Genomic DNA, 19,756 nt, shown 5'->3' on the forward strand with positions numbered 1-19,756 from the left:
GAATGGAGGAAACCTACGAACAGACAAAATGACAATGTGTCTGTATGCATAGATGTCTGTATGCACTGTATGTGTTATGTCATACTCCAGGGCCAAAACCTGCAGGACAAATTTTGCAAGCTCATACTATGTTTACATGTGATGATGGAATGAAAATGGGCAGAAAAAGAATTTTGTATGTAGTTTAATTTATTGGTTTGGTGGTTTAGTATGGCTGGACAAAACCATTTGTAGATTGTTGCTGAGGATTGCAGGTCAGGTCTTCATTAGTTAAATTACTAAAATGGAAAAGGAAAAAGGAAGCCAAGAAGGAAATGTGCAGGTTGAGCTTCACTTCCTAGGATAGCCCTCTGATCTTACAATGGACAATGTGCATATAGCCTACCGATTACTCCTGGTAGAAACTAAACATTTATGTGAGGTTTTTGTTTCTACCACAGGAATAAAACCATAAAATCTTGATACAGATAAACTTAAAAACAATCAAAAACTGGTTGTCTAGTAATTGTATGCTGGCCATGAGAATACAAGATTAAAAGTGAATGGGAACAGCTGAATAAAAGGAGCTCAAACTGTTATGGTATTTAAGACAAAATTTATTCAGAATGGGTCTGAGTGGAAATACAAGAGTTTATATTTTTGAATAAAAAAAAAATATATCACCAGTAAACTCACAAAACCCACCACATAGCTCTTCTGTCCACTTCCACGGGAGCAAATTAGCCATTATTGACAATAACTAGAGCTTTCCCATTAAACCAGGCTTTAACTTGGCTATTGTGGGTGTGAGCTTGGCCAGTGTGTATGAGACAATGTAGTGACGCAGGCAGAAATTAAAACTAAAGCCGGTGGACATGGGGTTGACTGTTACCAAACACATATCTACTGGCATGTAAGTTAGGGATGGGGCAGGATTGGGTGTCTGCTGTCGGGCGGAGGGACTGTTTAGTGCTTGTCATCAGGGGCAGGGATCTTCTCCAGGGTGGGCTCCATGCCCCAGATCTCACGAGCGTATTGGGCAATGGTGCGGTCACTGGAGAATTTGCCACATCCGGCAATGTTGTAGATCACCTTCTTGGTCCATTCCTTGGGGTTCTGATGTGAAGAGGAGAACGGTTGATAAGAAATCTATAAGAGCCATCTTATTACCTTGGACTCCACCTTCATAATAGTGGTGATACTGCAACGTGATCTCATAAACTTTCGGTACATACATGAGAATGACCTTTACACCCAGAGCGTCCTGACAAAGTCCTTTATACTGTACCTACCTTGTACAGAGCATTGACTTTCTCCTGGCTTTTAATGTAGTCTTCATAGTCAGCAAACACCTTGAATCTGTGCAGAAAATACTGCAGTTTACTTACTGAAGAAATACAAAGTGATGCAGGGAAGATATTTCATAAACATTTCATTTTATGAACGTGACAGATGCACCTTGTATGTGCGTGTGTGTGTTGGTGTATGCGCACATGCAAGCGTGTGTGTGTGTGTGTGCGTGTGTGTATGTTTGTATGTTGTGGTGTATGTGTGCAGAGTATGTTTGTGTACATGCAACTGTGTGAGCTTTGTTTTTTTGTGTTTTTCTGTGAATGTGTGGCCAATATTTGCTTGTGCAAAAAGTTTGTGTGTGTGTGTGTGTGTGTGTGTTTCCTGTTTGTGCCGTTTGCCTTAGTTTGTTAATGTTTGATGTGTCTTTACCTGTCATGGTGCATCAGCATGTTGACAATTTCCTTAAACAGGTCAGGCTGCTTTGGGCTAAAGAACCCTCCAGCAATCTGGTCAATAGCTTGTTTCAGCTCAGGCAGGCGCTTGTAGTACTCTTCAGCACAGTATCTAAGCAAGACAACAAAAAAAAACATATTAAATTCTGCACTTTCAGAAAAAAAAGAAGGCACAACCTTGTCACCATAGTAACCTGTACATTCACATGAGAGTATTCAAAGGTCTAGCCAGTTGCCTAAACAGGTTTCCCATGGTCACACCTTTGTGCCTGAAACCTCTGCTTGGATGGAAAGAACCAGTTCTCTTGACCCAGGCTGCATGGATGGGAAGAGTGCTGTTAAGACAAGTGGTGACTGCCAACACTCGCTGAGAGACCGCAGAGCCGCAGTATACCCCAGGGCATGCAGTGTTCACCGCATTAATTACAGTTGTACCATCTCACCAGATGGACCTGATAACAGGACATAGCACTGTGTCCTCATAAGCAAAGATAACATATAGTGGCGTATAAAAACAGACAAGGAGCGACATTCTCCTTTCCTCTCCTCCCTTTGATGTGCCCCAATGGGATTAAATGAGGGTCATATTGTTTTTGAGCTCATGGAAAAATGTTTTGAGACTTGTAGTTGTATATGAACTTATTTAGATGTGTGGAAAAATTGCATGAATAAATGCAAATGTGTGAATGCAGAAAAAACAATTTGAATAATTCAATATAATTTTTGAATGTTTAAGAACAAGTAAAAAATCAAATGTGTGATTGGATAAGCAGATTTTAACAGATCAAATTTGTGAACGTGTGAGAACAGGTTTGTAGTTGCACTTCTACGTCTGTGAATAGGTAAAAAGAAAAGTTAACACAAAACTCAGTTCAGACTATTTGTGAGTCCAGGAATTTTGGCCCTTACTTTCTGTCATCTGATTAACCAGTGGGGATGCTCAGATTAACATGTTATTTATTTGCCTATCCAGTCAGGGAGCGAGTGGGGAGATCTAGAACAACATTTGTAGCTGCCAAGAAGCGATCGCCCGGGCATGTCTTCACAACCACATGTATGGAACAACACGGTTACGTAACAACACGATGTAACAAGTAAACACTCCTCGAACAAGTTTAATGCCAAGATAAAATATTAGCACTATCTTGCATTAAACTTGTTCAAACATTTTGTTTGTTGTTTACTTGTTATTAGTCCCATATGCCCCCTCCGACCTTGGACCAGCTGGCCACACACCCAGTTGTGATGAATGGGTTTTGCAAATTTCCAGAGACAATTAACTACTAGGGGAAGGGAGAGTGTATAACCTATTTGCCTTCAAAAGAAAAACTTGACACCAGGGTGGTTTAGTCAGTAGGGAGACCAGATTATAACCAGATGACCTGAGTTTAAGACCTGCGTCGGCAACCACACACCCTGCCAAAGTGGGAGGGGCTTGAATCTATTAGGTATCACATTATCTGTTAAGAATCAGAGTCAGAGTCCTCTCTCTGTGAGACAAGGATCTGCTGCTTGGAGCCCATGTAACCTGTCTAGTCCATGGCAGGCAGCTCAATGCGTTTCCCCACATGGAGCTAATGCAGCCTGAGCTTGACAGTGTTTCTGAAGAAACTGACTATGTTTCTGTTGACTCCCTGCTAGCCCAAAAGGCCATTTGTTTCCGAAAGAGCATTGCTCTACTGCACGGAGACCCATGAGCTCTCCTGCTGCGCAAATCCCTATTGACCCAGCTGCAGGAGGAAATCGGGTTCCTTTCAGGCTTCCATTGTAAATATCACTTGTTTGAAGAGGCTGTTAGACTCAGGCCATTTTCACACTGTTACTCTTTTTTTCATGCTGCCAGCACCTTTTTTTTTTTTTTACATAAAAGTCAATGGGAAGCAGCTGCAAGGCGGACAGAGAGTGGACACTTTGGAAAAAGTACTGCGCCTGGCTTCTTTTTAGGCAGAGCAGGCTGCTTTCTAAAGTTGAGAAATGTTCAACTTTTACATGGGACACACATGGCGTTGATGGCTTTTTTTATGAGCCGACCAATCACAATGAAGAAGTGAGGTTTGACTGTATGTAACCCAGCTAACAGTTTACGACAACATCAACGAGAATGAAAGAGTCAGCTGAGTCAGTTGACCGTGTTGTGGGAGTCTCTGGTTAGTGTCTGGGAGTTGTACCGTTTGCTGATAGTGCAGCTACTGCAACTCGTTATGCAACCAAAGTTGTTTTTTTATCAGCACAAACTGGAGTTGAGGTATTGCTTTTTCTACAAAAACATTGCCAACATGATCAAAGGCCACAGCTTTTCAAACTTAAAAGTGTACTTTTTGGTCCCTGGTGCATGCCAGACCAGAGCAGGAATTGACTGTCACTGGTGTTTGATTTGGCTCCATGCTCTAGTACGTCTTGTGCCCTGTAGGCATTTTACTCACAAACATGGCATGAACTCAAGCTTTCTACTCATACAATGAGCTATTTGTATCTCTTGTTTACCCAGCCAGAGGCAGATGGTTGTCTATGCAACTTCTGTCTCATTGTATTGTTTTGCTACAAAGCCTGTAGCAACAAAAGTGGCAGTTCTACCAGAGGTATGGCCGCATCTTGGCCATTGTTACCTCCGCCAAGGAGGTTATGTTTTCGGTGCCGTTTGTTCGTCTGTTTGACTGTTAGCAGGATAACGGAAAAACTACTGACCCGATTTTCATGAAACTTCGTGGAAGGGTGTAGCATGGGCAAAGTAAGAACCCATTAAATTTTGGAGCGGATCCGGATCCGACTCACGAACAAGCAATAATAGCATGAACCTTGGCGGAGGTCTGTGTTCTCTGAGTGCCCTTCTAGTTTAACAGAAAATCGGTGAAGGATGCCTGCTCTCTGGGCTTTTTGAACTTCTTTTCCCTGGAAATAAAGGAGCATTAAATAATTTATGACTGACTCCTATCGACCTCTATCAGTGACCAAGGGGTATATTATGGCCACACTTCTGACACACTTCAGTCCCAACTTCAACAGCAACCCATAGATGACCAGTCACTCTCACCGCAGCCCCAGTCCCTGACCCAGGAGCTGGGACCCAACACATGTATTGCTGGATCACAACCACCACCGAGAGTTTTTGGCTGGACCGCAACAGCGGGGCCAGCCCTACAAACGCGAATGTCTGTCACTGACTGACTGACTGACTGAGTGACTGAGAGATCAAGTTACACCATTGGTCGGCCGTGGCACGTGGCACATCATAGGATCACAGAGCCAGAAATTTCAGTTTCGTTTTCTCCGCCGTCTAGTTTCTCCGCTGAGATCAGGAGCCCGTTTCTCCCACACAGTAAGCAGGCTGACCAATATCATGCATGTAAGATGAAGCTAAAGTAGAATCTATACAATTATATCATATCACCGTTTATGTCGATGCATATGTGCGAGCTCAGTCCACCTGAAGCCCCTCTGTTCTGAGAGAGACACAAACAAGCATGGAGGTTTCATCACGCCGAGGACTTATTTCTGACCTTCCCGAAGTTTCCCGGGGCCACGGTTCCGGCCAGTGCCACTAGCTGGGCGCCGATTTGTTCCCGATGATCCGGCCGACATTTTGGCCGGGGTCCCGACGACGATGCGCCCCCGGTGTCCGGCGAACAGCGTTTTCGGCACCGACGGGTAACAGAGTGCCTGGCGCTTGGATCGGCAGGATCAATGCGGGCCGTGGGCGCGTTGGAGACGACAGCGGTGGAGAGAGAGACGGGAAGCGCTGGAACGATCAGTATGGATGTATGGACTATTAGCAGTATGTACAGTATGTATTAGCAGTCTACAGCGGAGTTAGTTACACCATTGGTCGGCCGTGGCACGTGGCACACTCATACACGGTCCAGCCATATACTAGGTTTTGACCTAGTCTTGTTTAAGAGGGTTTTCAATAGTGTTTCAAACTGCTCTGAAAATCATTAACACATCACTTGAGACTGGGGTTTTTCTTGATGCCTTTAAAACCGCTGTTGTGAAACCTCTGTTGAAGAAATCACATTTGGACTGTGGGGTCCTAAGTAACTACAGGCCCATATCAAACCTTCCTTTTTTAAGTAAGGTACTTGAAAAAGTGGTTTCTAACCAAATTAACAACTTTTTAAATGAAAACAACATTCTGGAGAAGTTTCAGTCAGGTTTCAGAGCCAACCACAGCACAGAAACTGCTCTCACCAAAATAGTCAATGATTTGCGACTTGCCAACAGGGTCTCAGTTCTGGTTCTTTTGGACTTGAGTGCAGCATTTGACACCATCGACCACAATATTCTCATAGATCGTCTTGAGAACTGGGTTGGTCTCTCTGAATGTGTCCTAAACTGGTTCAGAACGTACATTACAGGGAGGAAATTTTTCATCTGTCTTGGAGATCATGTATCAGAGAAACATGATCTAACTTCTGGTGTTGCACAAGGAAGCTGTCTTGGTCCCCTGCTTTTCTCATTATACATGCTTCCATTAGGTGATATTATCAGAGAACATAATGTCAATTTCCATAGCTATGCTGATGTTGAAGTTTTAATTCCCATATAAACAAGGTGACCAGAACAGCATTCTTTCATCTTAGAAATATTGCCAAGGTGCGGCCCTTCCTAACCCAGAAAGATGCTGAAAAGCTAACTCACACGTTTGTTACAAGTAGACTGGACTACTGCAACGCCATTTTCACCAGCCTCCCAAAAAAGTCTATTGCTTCAGCTTCAGCTTCAGCTTATCCAAAACTCTGCAGCTAGACTTTTAACAAAAACAAGGAAGCAAGAGCATATCACTCCGGTTTTAGCTACATTGCACTGGCTCCCAGTGTCCTTTAGAATTTATTTTAAAGTTCTTTACTTGTATACAAAGCTCTTAATGTCTTAGGACCGGCCTACATTACAGAATCCCTGCTGTTCTAATTTCCATCAAGAGCCGTTAGGTCTTCTACTGCTGGTTTGTTAGAAGTACAAAACCCCACTCAGAAGAAGATTGGGGATGCAGCCTTTTTTAACTATGCTCCTAAACTGTGGAACACCCTGCCAAAGAATATTAGAGAGGCAGGCTCTGTAAGCATTTTCAAATGACTGCTAAAAACGTATCTTTTCAGCTTAGCTTTTAAATAGCCTTCATTTTAACTGTTTCTGTTCAGAATCCCAACAGAGCTGACACGGGCAAGTACGAATTTTCATTGGTCTTGTCCGGGTAATGCTTACTTGCATGAGTGAACACTATATGTGGGGGGGACAGAGCTTTACCCTGTATGATTCTCATTCATCTCTGGATAGTGAGGTTTTTGACCAAGAGGAGAATCTATGATTCTCGTCTGCCTTAGGCAGTGAGATCTGACGTAAATATCAGATCAAGAGTAGAATCAGGAAGGACAGGGGAAAAGAAAATTAAAGAAAAACATATGGGTTCACTCACAATGTGCATCTAAAAGTGGGAATATTTGTTGTGTTCTTTTATCTTTCTATTTTAATTGATTTGATTCTTTTAATGCAATGCATTTTGCTTGTTCTTTTATATGAATTTTATCTTTTTATCTGTCTTTTATTTGCCTTTTATTGATGTAAAGCACTTTGAGCTGCATGTTGTGTATGAAATATTCTATACAAATAAGGTTATTTGTATAGCATATAAAGGTTATTATTATTATTATTATTATTATTATTATTATTACTGCACCTTTAATTGCCCGTTGAATGGCACCCATGTAGCCCTGTGTGTGGGGCCATAAGCGTGCAACCTGATTCTCATACTGCTGTGTTTGTTGGGAAGTGATTGTAAAGCCTCCTGTTTACACATTGTGGCAATCATGCCATCCAAATGGAATTAGTTAGTTCATGAGTATAATAACACCTGAGGGAGGGGAGAGCGGCACAAAGTGAATAAACCTGCACATGGCCCATTAAATGTGTCTCAGGGGGACTTGTTGGCCCTAAAATGGTAAAGACTTCAACCCCAGGTCTTGAGTGAAGCCACAGAGTATAAAGTATATAGTATGAAGAGTATAAACAGAGTTTATACTCAAAATTTAATGTTTAACCATACAGGGTTACAGCCACAATGAACCCAAACAAAAGAAGTAAAACTTTAACCCTAAGGGTTAGAACCATTTGGATGAGTGTTTGTAAGTAAACATATCGAAGTAGCTCCTTAACTAAGACCATGTAAGCCTTCAACAAGTAACTCTCTTTACCAGAGGAAATGTTTGTTTTCAGTGTAAGTATCACAAATCTAAACTGTAGAGGATATTCATTGCATCTGGTCCTCTTTCCACGTCCATAACATTTCTTACCCTTTCCTGTCAAGCGCATCAACGTCGTCCACCCTCATGCCGAAGATGAAGAGGTTGTCCTCACCAGCCTCCTCAGCCATCTCAACATTGGCTCCATCCATGGTACCAATGGTTAGAGCACCATTCAACATGAACTTCATGTTGCCAGTGCCAGAGGCCTCTGTGCCTGCTGTGGAGATCTGCTGCGACAGGTCAGCTGCAGGGATGGCTGGAGGGAGGCAGAAACAAAGGGTTAATGACTCTAGTAACTGTTTTGTGTGTGTTTGTGTATGTATGTGTGTGTGCGTGTGTGCGTGTGTGTGTGTGTGTGTGTGTGTGTGTGTGTGCGCGCATGCGTGATTTATGCTGTGCATCATATAGCCTCATTGAAGATATTAAAGTTTTCTAAACCAATCTTCTGCAGAGGAGGGGAAGAAATAGAGATGAGCATGAGAAATGATAGACAGACTGAGGAAAGATTAAGGTTGGGAGCAGAGAGAGAGGGGGAGGGAGGGATGGGCAAAGGAGCAGTGAATGGTCAATTACCTTTCTCAGCCAGCGTGACTCTGTAGTTCTCCAGAAAGATGACTTTGAGACGGTCTCCAACCACTGGGTCATTGTTGACCACCTCACCGATAGCTGTGATCAGACGGATGATCATCTTGGCAGTGTGGTAGCCGGGGGCAGCCTGCAAGAAAGGCACAGGAGGAGATCTATGAGTTTCACTAATACCTGATGCAAGCAGACATAAATTAAAGCGTACAGTCGTGAAGGTGGGGCATTTTTCTGTAAAACCAAGTTATGTGCAGTTACAAACCTTTCCACCGATCATGACAGTTCTTGGGGTCCACTGCTTGTTGGGCTCCTTCTTGATGCCTGGATGAAATAGCAAGAGGTTACAGGACTGAGGTGTGTGTTTGTGTGTGTGTGTGTGTGTGTGGTGTGTGTGTGTGCCTTGGACATGTTCACAAATTTTCTATTAAGGACCTATCCAATACGGCTAAATTATTGGCAAACTTTTGCAGTGGGAAACACAATCCTTAAATGTCCTTAAATCATTTTGAACATCTGAAATATTTTAATTTGAGTAACTCATAATTTAGCATAGAGGATTTAAAATTTGAAGATTTAAAAGGTGTAACATACTTACGGTTATAGTAGGTGATAATGTGCAGACAGTTGAGCAGCTGTCTCTTGTATTCATGGATTCTCTTAACCTGAATGTCGAACATGGAGTTGGGGTTGATCTTCACCTTGTAGTGCTCCTCCAGGTGCACAGCAAACTTCAGCTTGTTCTCCTATATTAGCAAAAGATAAACTTCATTACAAATAGTAATTTGGCACATGTCAGAGTTACAAGTTCAACTTCAACTTGAGTAGTTATTTGTATGTATATAGATACACATATGTAAATTTTAGCAGAGCAATGCTAAAGCACAATAAGATACGACAGAGGAAGACACAACATGTTTAAATCAATGGGACAGTGCTGCTCTGAGAGTTTAAAGTGCCACATGTATGACAAGTTCTAGAGTGTCATATAAGCGGATTCAGAATAGGGATCAAACTGGGGCAGAAGCTGCTGTAAAAACCATTAAACGGAGGCTTTGATAGACTGGTACCGTCTCCCTGGTCACAGAGGAATAAAAAGCTCTGCGAGGTGCCTAAGGTCTTTAACAAGAGCTTTTGAGCACTTTATGGAATGGTACAGTATATGTTCTCCGTCACAGAGACAGATTACTTAAAGTTGATTATGCGCCAGTCTCTCCAGCCGCTTGTGTACCTGAGTAGTTGGATTTACATACCAAACTGTAATAGAGCAAGCTAAAATACTCTCTATTATCTCTTTCTATCTAATATATATTCTTTCTATAGCTCCACTGCAGGTTTTGTGTTTATTCCAAATTGAAAAATAAACGGCACGGTTACGTTAAAACAATCAATTAGTTACGTCACCTGCTTGACTTTGGCGACGTCACGAATGAAAGCTTCATCATTGATGTACCTCAGCAGACCTCTCAGCTGGTCCAGGTCACGGATGAAGTCCTCACCAATTCTCTAATAGGCAAAAATTGAGAAACAGTGAAATCAGAATAAATAGCATTTTGGGATCCCTGATGAGGCATTGCTTAAAAATGTTGACAGTAGTGTGTGTGTGTGTGCGTGTGTGTGTGTGTGTGTGTGTGTGTGTGTGTGTATGCAAGTATGTGTGTATAAAATACTGCCAACCTCAGCGATGACCTCAGCCAGGCCGGGGTTGCACATCACCAGCCAGCGGCGAGGAGTGATGCCATTGGTCTTGTTCTGGAACTTCTTTGGCTCCATTTCATAGAAGTCCTTGAAACTGCAAGCAGAGTGAAGCATCGCATATATCAGGACAGAAAGATGATGCAGCAGCCTATGAAATGATAGAAGCTGGGGATTTGTGAAATAGCCAAATATTAGATGCATCTAATAGCTTATGATTGCATATACGTACATGCATGTAGTTTGGTGTTAACTGTGATTTACAACAAGAAGGATTAGAGGCAGCTGTGTTTATTTTAGGGACGTACATTGTAGCTTTGAGGATGTCAGAGTGTATCTGGGCCACGCCGTTGACAGCATGGGAGCCTACAATGCACAAATGGGCCATGTTGATCCTCTTCTGTCCGCCTTCCTCAATGAGGGACATGCGGCGCAGACGGTCATGATCACCAGGAAACTTAGCAGCAACATTCTGGGCAGATGAAGGGAAAATGAAATAAAAAATATGTTAAGGGTTCTATCTTTCACAATGTTGTTGTTTGCTGATTCATAGAATTTCACTATAGTGCTCTATATGTAAGTTTCATTTTCAATTTTTTTTTTTTTTTATCTTGCAATGGCAAAAGTATGAAGTGTGTTTCTTTTCATCTTGACTTCTCATAGTGCACTGCACACACATTCAATTCAATCATTATAATTATTATAAAGATAAGACATAAGGAAGACAATCAACAGTAATTATGAACCTGGGAAATGTTTGTAGTTCTGTCTGTAGTTTGGAGGTCCATGGCTACGTGAGTCCATCTTATGTAAACTCATCAAATAATATAATTTCTCCCATTCACTTGATGCATATTTATGATGACCTGGTCTTGTAATTTACTTTATATAAGAACCAATCACAGCTCATAGCAAGCAGTATAGGTCCGTCTCTCCAGTTCCGCATCCTCATGATGCCAGTAGACTGAAGAAAGTCATAATATTGTGCAGGCCTAGCAGACCTATCTTATACTGTATATCCTCAAGTCAGAAACATTGCTTCTTCCCATCTTGGATGATAAGCAGGGATGTGGGAGTCCTGGGGTAACTTTAATTTACAGTCAAGCAATTTCTTTAATTATTTTTTCTCACCAGATGCAATGAAAAGCCAATCACAATAATTCTGTTCAGTAATTCATACAAATTCATAGCATTTAGGCCCCATACTGAGCTTTGAAATGATTGCTACCATTGCACTGGGTTCTACTCCCTTTCCACGATGGGAATCTAAAAAGTCAGAAGTATTGTACTTCTTATTTTCTGGACTTCTTCATTCAATAAATGTCAATAGCTTCCCAAATCTCATATATTTTGGCACTCTGTTGCATCTAAACAAAGCTCTCTCCTTTTTAAAATGGGTCTCATATTGGTTTTACAAATATCAGTATTTATGTTCTCTGTGCACCTTGTATCCTCCCTTGGAAGCATCTGAATTCACTGATTGCACCAAGCTCCACAGTGTGAAGTCAGTGTGAGGCCAATAAGAGTACAGACTCTGTGACCGTATAAGTGCTTGACCATAGAGGATTAACATTTCTAGCATCATGTGCATGGCAGGGAAGCCACAGGAATCAGAATGTGTTGCAGTGAGCACCACTAACCTCCAGGTGGCGGCGGTTGATCTCATAGACAATTTCCAGGTGACGGGGCAGCAGGTGAGCGAACAGGTCGATGGGCCAGCGCTCCAGAGCCTCAGGAAGAACTGTGTGGTTGGTGTAGGCACAGGTACGAACACAGATGCTCCAGGCCTGAGCAGCAGCAGGGGGGAAAAAATAAATAAATAAAAATAAGATAGAAAAATCTGTGATTATAATGTGCACAGTGATGTGAAAATAATAATTATTCAAAACAGAAATCCAAAATTTGAGGAATACAACATAACAGAACATAACATAACATTACATAACAGTATGCAATATCATTTAACTTTATGGTGGTGGTAAATCTGTTCTATAGCAAACACTAAAATGGTTTGTTGCCCCCTGCTGTTGTTGTCCATGAAACACACTACTGCAAAAGATGCAATGAAAAATGTGTCATCGTTTAAAATGAGAACTAAAAAAAAAGACTGAATATGAAACAAAAGAAACACTATGAAAAATGATGTGTTCAATTCATCTGTTATTTCAGGGTTTTTCTTCCTCACCTGGTCCCATGGCAGCTTCTCCTCATCAACCAGCACCCTCATCAGCTCAGGAATAGCCATGGCAGGGTGAGTGTCATTCAGCTGGATGGCCACCTGTATGTGCAAGACATTCAGTGACTTATTAAAAGACAACACAATATTGAATTATTGAATAAAAAATATTGAAAATGCCATAAAATAGCTGGCAAGTACATTTCAACCATCTTCATACGATATAGTAAAATCCACCTACAGTACAACCTGCTCAACTCACAATTTAACTAAAGCATAGACGGGACATCAGGGGAAAATCTTTTCATTTTTGACAGAAACTATTTTGCTGAGTTCTTCTCCTCACCTTGTCAGGCAGTTTGCTGAAGTCTGTGCGAACAATCTCCCTGGAGCCAAACTTAGAGACCTTGAAACGACGGATGATGTCTTGCAGGGTGGCAGACACCACAAAGTACTCCTGCTTCAGACGCAGCTCCTTTCCCTCAAAGAACTGTGGATGAAGACACATATTTGTCTGTTTCTGTTCTGCATGCAACCAGGAAGAATATTTCTTTTTTGTTCATAAAATGTTACATTTTGATGCATGGGTATTATAATTATATATAATAATCTCTTAATTTCAATGAAATAAATATTAACCAAGCCTAATATAGAAAGAAAGTGGTGCAACAGGTAGAGCTATATATGTAATATCTGCAACATAATAATCAGATAATAATAATCAGATTTGTAGAAGATAATTATATAATTATTTTGGCAAATGGTTAAATGGAAAGGCAATGTGAAAAAACATTGACAACATTGTTCATACAAATACTTAACAGAATAAAACAGCAGATCATGTTGTTTTTGGATTATTCACTGACTCTGCTCTTCTCACTGTGACTTCTATAAAGGGGCAAACTATAATGGACAAGACTCTGATCGGTTAGCGTTTTCACGCTTTTGTGCGCAGCTCCAGTTGAATTCAAACAAACCTGGCATGCCAGGTCAGCCATAGCTTCTGAGCCTGCTCTCACTGCACAGAGGAGTATTACCAGAATTCACTTGAGTTAAAGCTCAAATTAGATGGTTATCTCCCAAATCCTGCTTCTTGAACTATCCCTCGGGAGCCGGCAATTGGTGGTCAGGGCTTATGTCAGATATAAAAGACAGCTTCAGAGGCAGCTGAAAAGAGCAGCCAGTGGCTCTAGCCGAAGACAAAGGACACCAGTTGGGGCCCAAATTATGGAAATCCATTCCTTAACTAAGCTAAGATAGCTGCCTTAATGTTATTATATTATGCTACAGCTACTGTATAGGGCAGAGTTAGGAAGCCATACCATCCACAGCTCTTGATAACCCCAATGACATACCTCAACTGTCTCCTCTAAGCCAGGTTCACACGTTCATGCTCACCTTTGGTATTTGCACAAAGGACAAATTCTCCCATGAGTGTAGCTTTGGTAAATTAGAAAGCAATTTAGGCCCAGTTTCTTACATTGTCGTTGGGATACAGCACACGGGAGATGTTCTCAGCCAAGTTTCTGTCCAACACAGCCTGAATGTAGCCGCCAACATTGACTGTTAAGGAAAATAAAATACATGATCATACCTTTTCAAGCACTTTTTCTCAACTTGACAACTGTGACAACATTTAAAACCCTTGGTCTCTGCCAGACACGTACAGTCTTTCAGGTTGAAGTCACAGGGGGCCTTAGCAGACCACAGCCTCATGGTGTTGACAATGTTGTTTCTGTAGCCAGGGATAGGAGTGTCATATGGGAGAGCCAGCACCACCTGCCAAAACAATCATAAGAGGAGACAGAAGCTTAAAATAGCTAATAATATCTAAATCGCCTGATACCATCACCTCTCGTACAGACATGTTTATATATACATTCACAGGTGTACAATTTAATATACAGCGAGAAAAATAAATACTATTTTTATCTGTGTATATTCAACTCCTATTTTCACCTGAGTGTCAACCCATTTCACACCATCAGGGTGATGCTCGGTCCTGCCATAGAAGTTCACTGGACGCATGTACTCAGGGCGGGCCTTCTCCCAGGGGTTGCCATAGCGCAGCCAATCATCAGCCTCCTCAACCTGAATATCATTGATACAGAAAAAACAATTCACTAGGTCACTGGATTCAGCTGAGCTATAAACAGAAAACGATCCAGCAGTAGTGATTTAAGGTGAAACCAAAAATGCAAGCAGCATAATCCAGATGAGAGGTGCTATTATTGCTCATAGTAACAAACGGATTGTATTAATTCAGCAAGATAAAAAATATGAAGGGAGTAGTCATCCCTGAAAGTTGATGAAATTTCTAACCTGCCAGCCATTGTGGATTTTTTGGTTGAAGATACCAAACTCATAGCGGATACCGTAGCCATAGGCAGCCAGACCCAGAGAAGCCATGGAGTCAAGGAAACAGGCTGACGGCCAGGGAGAGGAGGACATGAAAAAAGCATATCACCCTTAGACTAGCTCAGCTTCTATATGAAACATTCATGAATTTAAGTCAGACAACAGGAGAAAAAATCCTCAGATTTGAAAAAAAAAAAAAAAAAGGGGAGAAAAGGTGCTCACCAGCAAGACGGCCCAGGCCGCCATTACCCAGACCGGCATCTTCCTCCATGTCCTCCAGTTCCTCCATGTCAAGACCCAACTACAGAACAACAGAGGTTAATGCTGAAGCTAAAACCAGCCTTTTCTACTGTAGTTCAATTATAAGAGGGATAGAGTGCTGTTATCAACACTCAGGAAGGAGCCATGAGCCTTTATGTCTATTTTCACTATAATAACCAGATTTTATTTGGACCTTTGAAAGCGTGTCTTTGTCTCACCTGGTATGTGGCCTCGTCACAGGCATTCTCCAGCGCGAGGTTCACCATGGTGTTTTGGAGGGTACGGCCCATGTAGAACTCTAGGGAGATGTAGTACACACGCTGCAGTTGGGGTTGGGGGGGGGGGGGGGAATACCATGAAATAACAATGAAATAATGAGTGTCAAACTGAATGTACAGCCATTTATATTTAATGGCAAAAAACTGCCTCATGAACAGTGGTGTAACAGAGATAATTCTGTGTCGTTATATGAGACAGAGTTGAGTTGCGAGGGATTAACATTTACTGTCAGTACAGTTCCCTAGAGTAGCGTGATGGGTACAAATTTGGCGCTGAAAAAAAAAAAAACCTGTGAAATGATCTAGCAAGTGTCATGATAACATCCACAGAGTGTCAAGGAAATCTTTAGGTTTCATGATTTAGCTTCACAGTTGGGAGTATAGAGAAATGTGCCACCTGAGCCTGGGTTTAGCCTTTGCCATTTAGTGTTTTTCTGTTTTGACATGGGGGGGGGGTGGACACACTCCGAAGAGGTAAGGGAAAGGAGAGGAGAGGAGAGAAGGGACTGGGGGACAGATAGCTTTGGGTATTGCATAACAGCAGCATTTCGGCCAGGGCAAAAATAGCTCCTGTAGAGGTCGCTCTAAAGGTCAGCCTGAGCCTGATACCCAGTCATTGTGAAGTCTGGACTCATAGCGGTTCAGATGGATGTGTAAAATAATAATAAGTGACAGAGCCATATCACTAAAACCACTGGCCATCATGATCTCTTGAGTATTATGTTCCAAATCTTATCTCGCTTCCACTTAAACCGTTGTATGATCCCACAATACTGAAAAAAAAACAACACATATAGACAATGTGATAAATAAACCTTGTTGTGGCAACAGGCATAGAGGGTCATTCCTATGCTGGACTATTTTTGTTTTTGAAATTTTAATGTAATTTGAATGTAACACAATCCATTTAATCCATTTATTGTTTTAATCAATTTATTTTATGTAAAGCACTTTGAGTTGCATTCTATATATGAATGGTGCTATATATGTATATAAACGCATTATTATTATTATTATTATTGTTATTATTATTATTATTATTATTATTATTAACAGCACCGTTTTATAACTTTACGTGATCATATACACAAACTCTGAACGGAGCTTAGATGTCCTCCTTCCTTTTCTGTTTTGACCTTTGAGGGAATCACCTTTAACCTTTCAGTCTAGAACACCGGAACAAGGTGATAAAGTTAGAAGGTCAGATGGTTTCTGAGTTTGAGGTTGCATCCCTCCCACTTTTGATCACAGAGACTCTAAAACCTCCAATAGTTTAATGCGTGAGGTTTGTGTCTCCCAGCTGAGATGAACAAATATATGGCTTTGGCACTAATGTTGTAGAGCAGTGATTCTCTCTCTGTGGCGATTTTCCTCCAACGTTAAGAAAAACAAAATAATCACCTTTATTCAGTAGTTATTAATGATCTTATAAAGAAACGTAAGTTAATGCAATTGGGGTTAAAGTTTAGTTCTGTTTGCTGTTTGATACATTTTCCACAGTTCAATTTGCTCAGAGTTATAGCTTACATGACTCTTCGTTATAGTTTATGTGACTGTTCTGAACAAGACTGGTTTGAACTTATAAACTCTGATGCCATTAGATTAGATGCCCTGCTCATATGACACAAGTATAGGCTACGTGCTTTACGGTCAGGCAGGATGGGAACAGAAGGTCATGGAGAGTTTTATGTTGCAACACACTATAGGCACGTCAGCATGCCACCACAGTGCTAAGACGCTGTTGTGAAGTTTAAATGTCATGACATGGCATTACACTGACATCAGACAGCTCTTACATGAACATAGCTGTGCCACTTACACCAGTTGTCTAAAGGCAGCCGGAGGTAATCTCCCTACTTGAAACTGAAACAGCATTAACACTCTCGCCCTCATGGAAATGGTTTGTAGCCATTATCTAATATTTGTTTAATATCGTTAAACTTGTGAGAACACAGGAGTCATTCAATGAACAGCTTGGATCCAGGTTGGCCTATAAGTGAGAGTGAACACTATGTATTGGAAAGGGCATCAAGACCAGAGAATATAGTGCAGTGTTCATGTAACAGACCTCCTTAAATGTACTGATAAAGTCAAGTATGCTCTTAGAGCAAACATGACTGGAAACAACCTCCACACTTGGGAAAACCATGATAAGCACTATAATAGCCACTATGACAAATCCAAAACATGATGGGATGTAGAGTATTATGGCAAAAATGTTTCCTCTGCATGTGAAAGTAATTGATCTATCTCTTCATAATAATTCACTTTACTGTAAACCTCTTTGTGTGTGGGAGTGTGCAGTTGGTTCTGCTGGTAATTTAACTTACTTTGGGGTCTTTCTCGTAGTAGTGCTGCTGGGTTCTGATCCACCTGCCAACCAAGTGGTCACGCACGGTGTGGGCAAGAGCAAAGTAGTAATCCCTTCTCGTTGCCACATTTCTGTCCTTGACCAGCGTAAAGTGGAGATGCCTGTTGAAATTTTGCTTCAGATCTGAAACATTTTCAACGCCGGCAAGGCCTCGCACTGAAATCTGCTTCTTCTTGTCGTGGTCTGACAACGGTTTTGACATGGTGGCACAGGTTTTGGCAGTTCAGGGCTCTGAAACTGGCTACCTAGAATGTAAACAGTGGGACAGCAGGCACACACCACAAGTTCAGACACACAGCAAGAGAGGCACCCACACCAGAAGGTCATGTTCAGCAATTTAAAGGCATAACTATGAATATTGAGTAGAGGGCGGAGCATGTAGCATATATTGGGTAGATGGGTGGGGCATATGCTAAGCATAGAAGTCATTATTATTCAATTATGTGACACAAGTATACTGTACAGGCATGACGTGACAGCTTAGGGGAGATTGAGAATGGTTGTTACACTTTTACCTGAGTTCCTCTCAGTACCTCAGAGAAAGTTTTTTATTTACATAATTCACATCTACTACTCTAATACTCTGTCTACTTCATTACTCAATGCTCAGTGGTTCTTTCAGTTTTCCAGTTTGATCTGATCAGAATTTATATAAATTGATCATTCTGATTCAGAATTGTTTTTGAATTTTTTGAATAATTAAATGAATAGTAATGTTTTATTTATCTCCTAATTTATTGAGGCAATATTGAAGCTGTGAATCTTCCTATACAAAAAAGTGATAATAATTAGTATTTTTTCAAATTTGCATCATGTGTTTGTATCCTCTGTCATTATATTACATTGTGCATGTATTTGCCTGCTGTTTACGGTCCGGAGCCCTGCTGGTTCTCATTTTAGCTGTACAATAGGAACTGATTTACATCAGGGACGCCAGATGAATGCAATTATCGATCTGGTAGAATAGAAAACCAGCAGCACTCTGCATCACGAGGAGGTTTGAACCACTGGCTTAGAGGAATGAATGAATATAAAATTTACAAAGCTGACAGCAATGATCTGATTGATGCATTATTCATAATTTTAGATTATTTAATTTAGAATTACTTGAAATAAAATCATAACTTCCACTTTTTCTATTCTCCTTTTGTGAGATGTTATTAATTTTGTGCATAATTATTGAATTACCCAGTGTGCAATATTCCCTCATATGAAATGGGTAACACAATCTGGTGATGACAATATCCAGCAGCTACAGTAGCTAGCTTTCTTGGCAGAGCTGGCAGGACTGCCCTGACCAGCAGATGGCAATGAGATATTACATGTGAGGGATGCATAAAAATGTGTGTGGTAAATCCAGCTAATTATCATATTGCACCATATTGATATTAATTTGTAAGTTACTGCATTACAGGCCAGTTGCAGTAAGTATTTTTGTCATTATCAATCTGCCTTTCAGACATTGAGATATGACAATGCATAATGGCCTGCTGCTGCTCCAGTCAATTGGTCATCAGCCTCCTTTGGATCAGATCTAACCAAAGACCTTGGACTGGCCTGGAACCAAGACAGCAGTATTGCTCCAATTGACATTTCCATGCTACTGTATAAACCACTGTGTCATTTGAATCTCACCCTTGAAATGTCCCTGTCACGTAGCTTGCCAGCATCTTTCTAAGAACTAAGTCGTTTTTAACCACCGATCCAGAGTCTGCATCTATTCATCACTCACTCCTTGCCTGGCACCAGCCCCTGAATCGCTTTTTATTGTTTTTTGATTTGATTTACACCATGGGGGGTAGGAAGACGACAGTGGAAACAAAACATCACCAATACTTTACATGCAGAACATTTATCTTCTATGCGTTTGCCATACTCTATTAAAAATGTTACAGATGGGCACATGCCCATGCAGATGCAAATATAATCTACCTACATGTACATGCATGCACACACACAATGTAAAATATAAGAGCATGTACACAAAAGCATGTTCGATAAATATGTATACACACATTCTGGTCCTACCTCCCATCCACCCGCTACCCACATGTGACTGCGACTGATCTCCCCACCCT

General features: G+C 41.2%; 1 protein-coding gene across 2 annotated transcripts; it reads right to left on the reverse strand.

Annotated features, from left to right (window-relative positions):
* Positions 1-219: 219 nt before the first annotated feature.
* pygma (phosphorylase, glycogen, muscle A) lies at positions 220-17,976 on the reverse strand. Of its 2 annotated transcripts, XM_071515983.1 has the most exons (20): positions 17,638-17,976; positions 15,248-15,349; positions 14,991-15,069; positions 14,733-14,836; positions 14,370-14,501; positions 14,078-14,189; positions 13,891-13,973; positions 12,757-12,900; positions 12,420-12,512; positions 11,875-12,021; positions 10,543-10,706; positions 10,217-10,331; positions 9,944-10,045; positions 9,138-9,285; positions 8,805-8,863; positions 8,534-8,675; positions 8,009-8,216; positions 1,702-1,836; positions 1,272-1,338; positions 220-1,095 (listed from the first exon to the last, which is right to left on the reverse strand). In XM_071515983.1, the coding sequence occupies exons 1-20, from the start codon at positions 17,878-17,880 to the stop codon at positions 946-948; spliced, it is 2,529 nt and encodes an 842-aa protein (XP_071372084.1). In that variant the 5' UTR covers positions 17,881-17,976; the 3' UTR covers positions 220-945. The 2 variants fall into 2 exon arrangements, with proteins under 2 accessions (XP_071372084.1, XP_071372085.1); XM_071515984.1 differs by lacking the exon at positions 15,248-15,349.
* Between the last annotated feature and the right edge of the window lie 1,780 nt (positions 17,977-19,756).

The sequence above is a fragment of the Centroberyx affinis genome, unplaced genomic scaffold, assembly GCF_046629955.1.
Source record: "Centroberyx affinis isolate AG114_WGS23_722 - 3 ecotype Tasmania unplaced genomic scaffold, CSIRO-AGI_Caff_v1 ptg000390l_1, whole genome shotgun sequence".
NCBI classification, from domain to species: Eukaryota; Metazoa; Chordata; class Actinopteri; order Beryciformes; family Berycidae; genus Centroberyx; species Centroberyx affinis.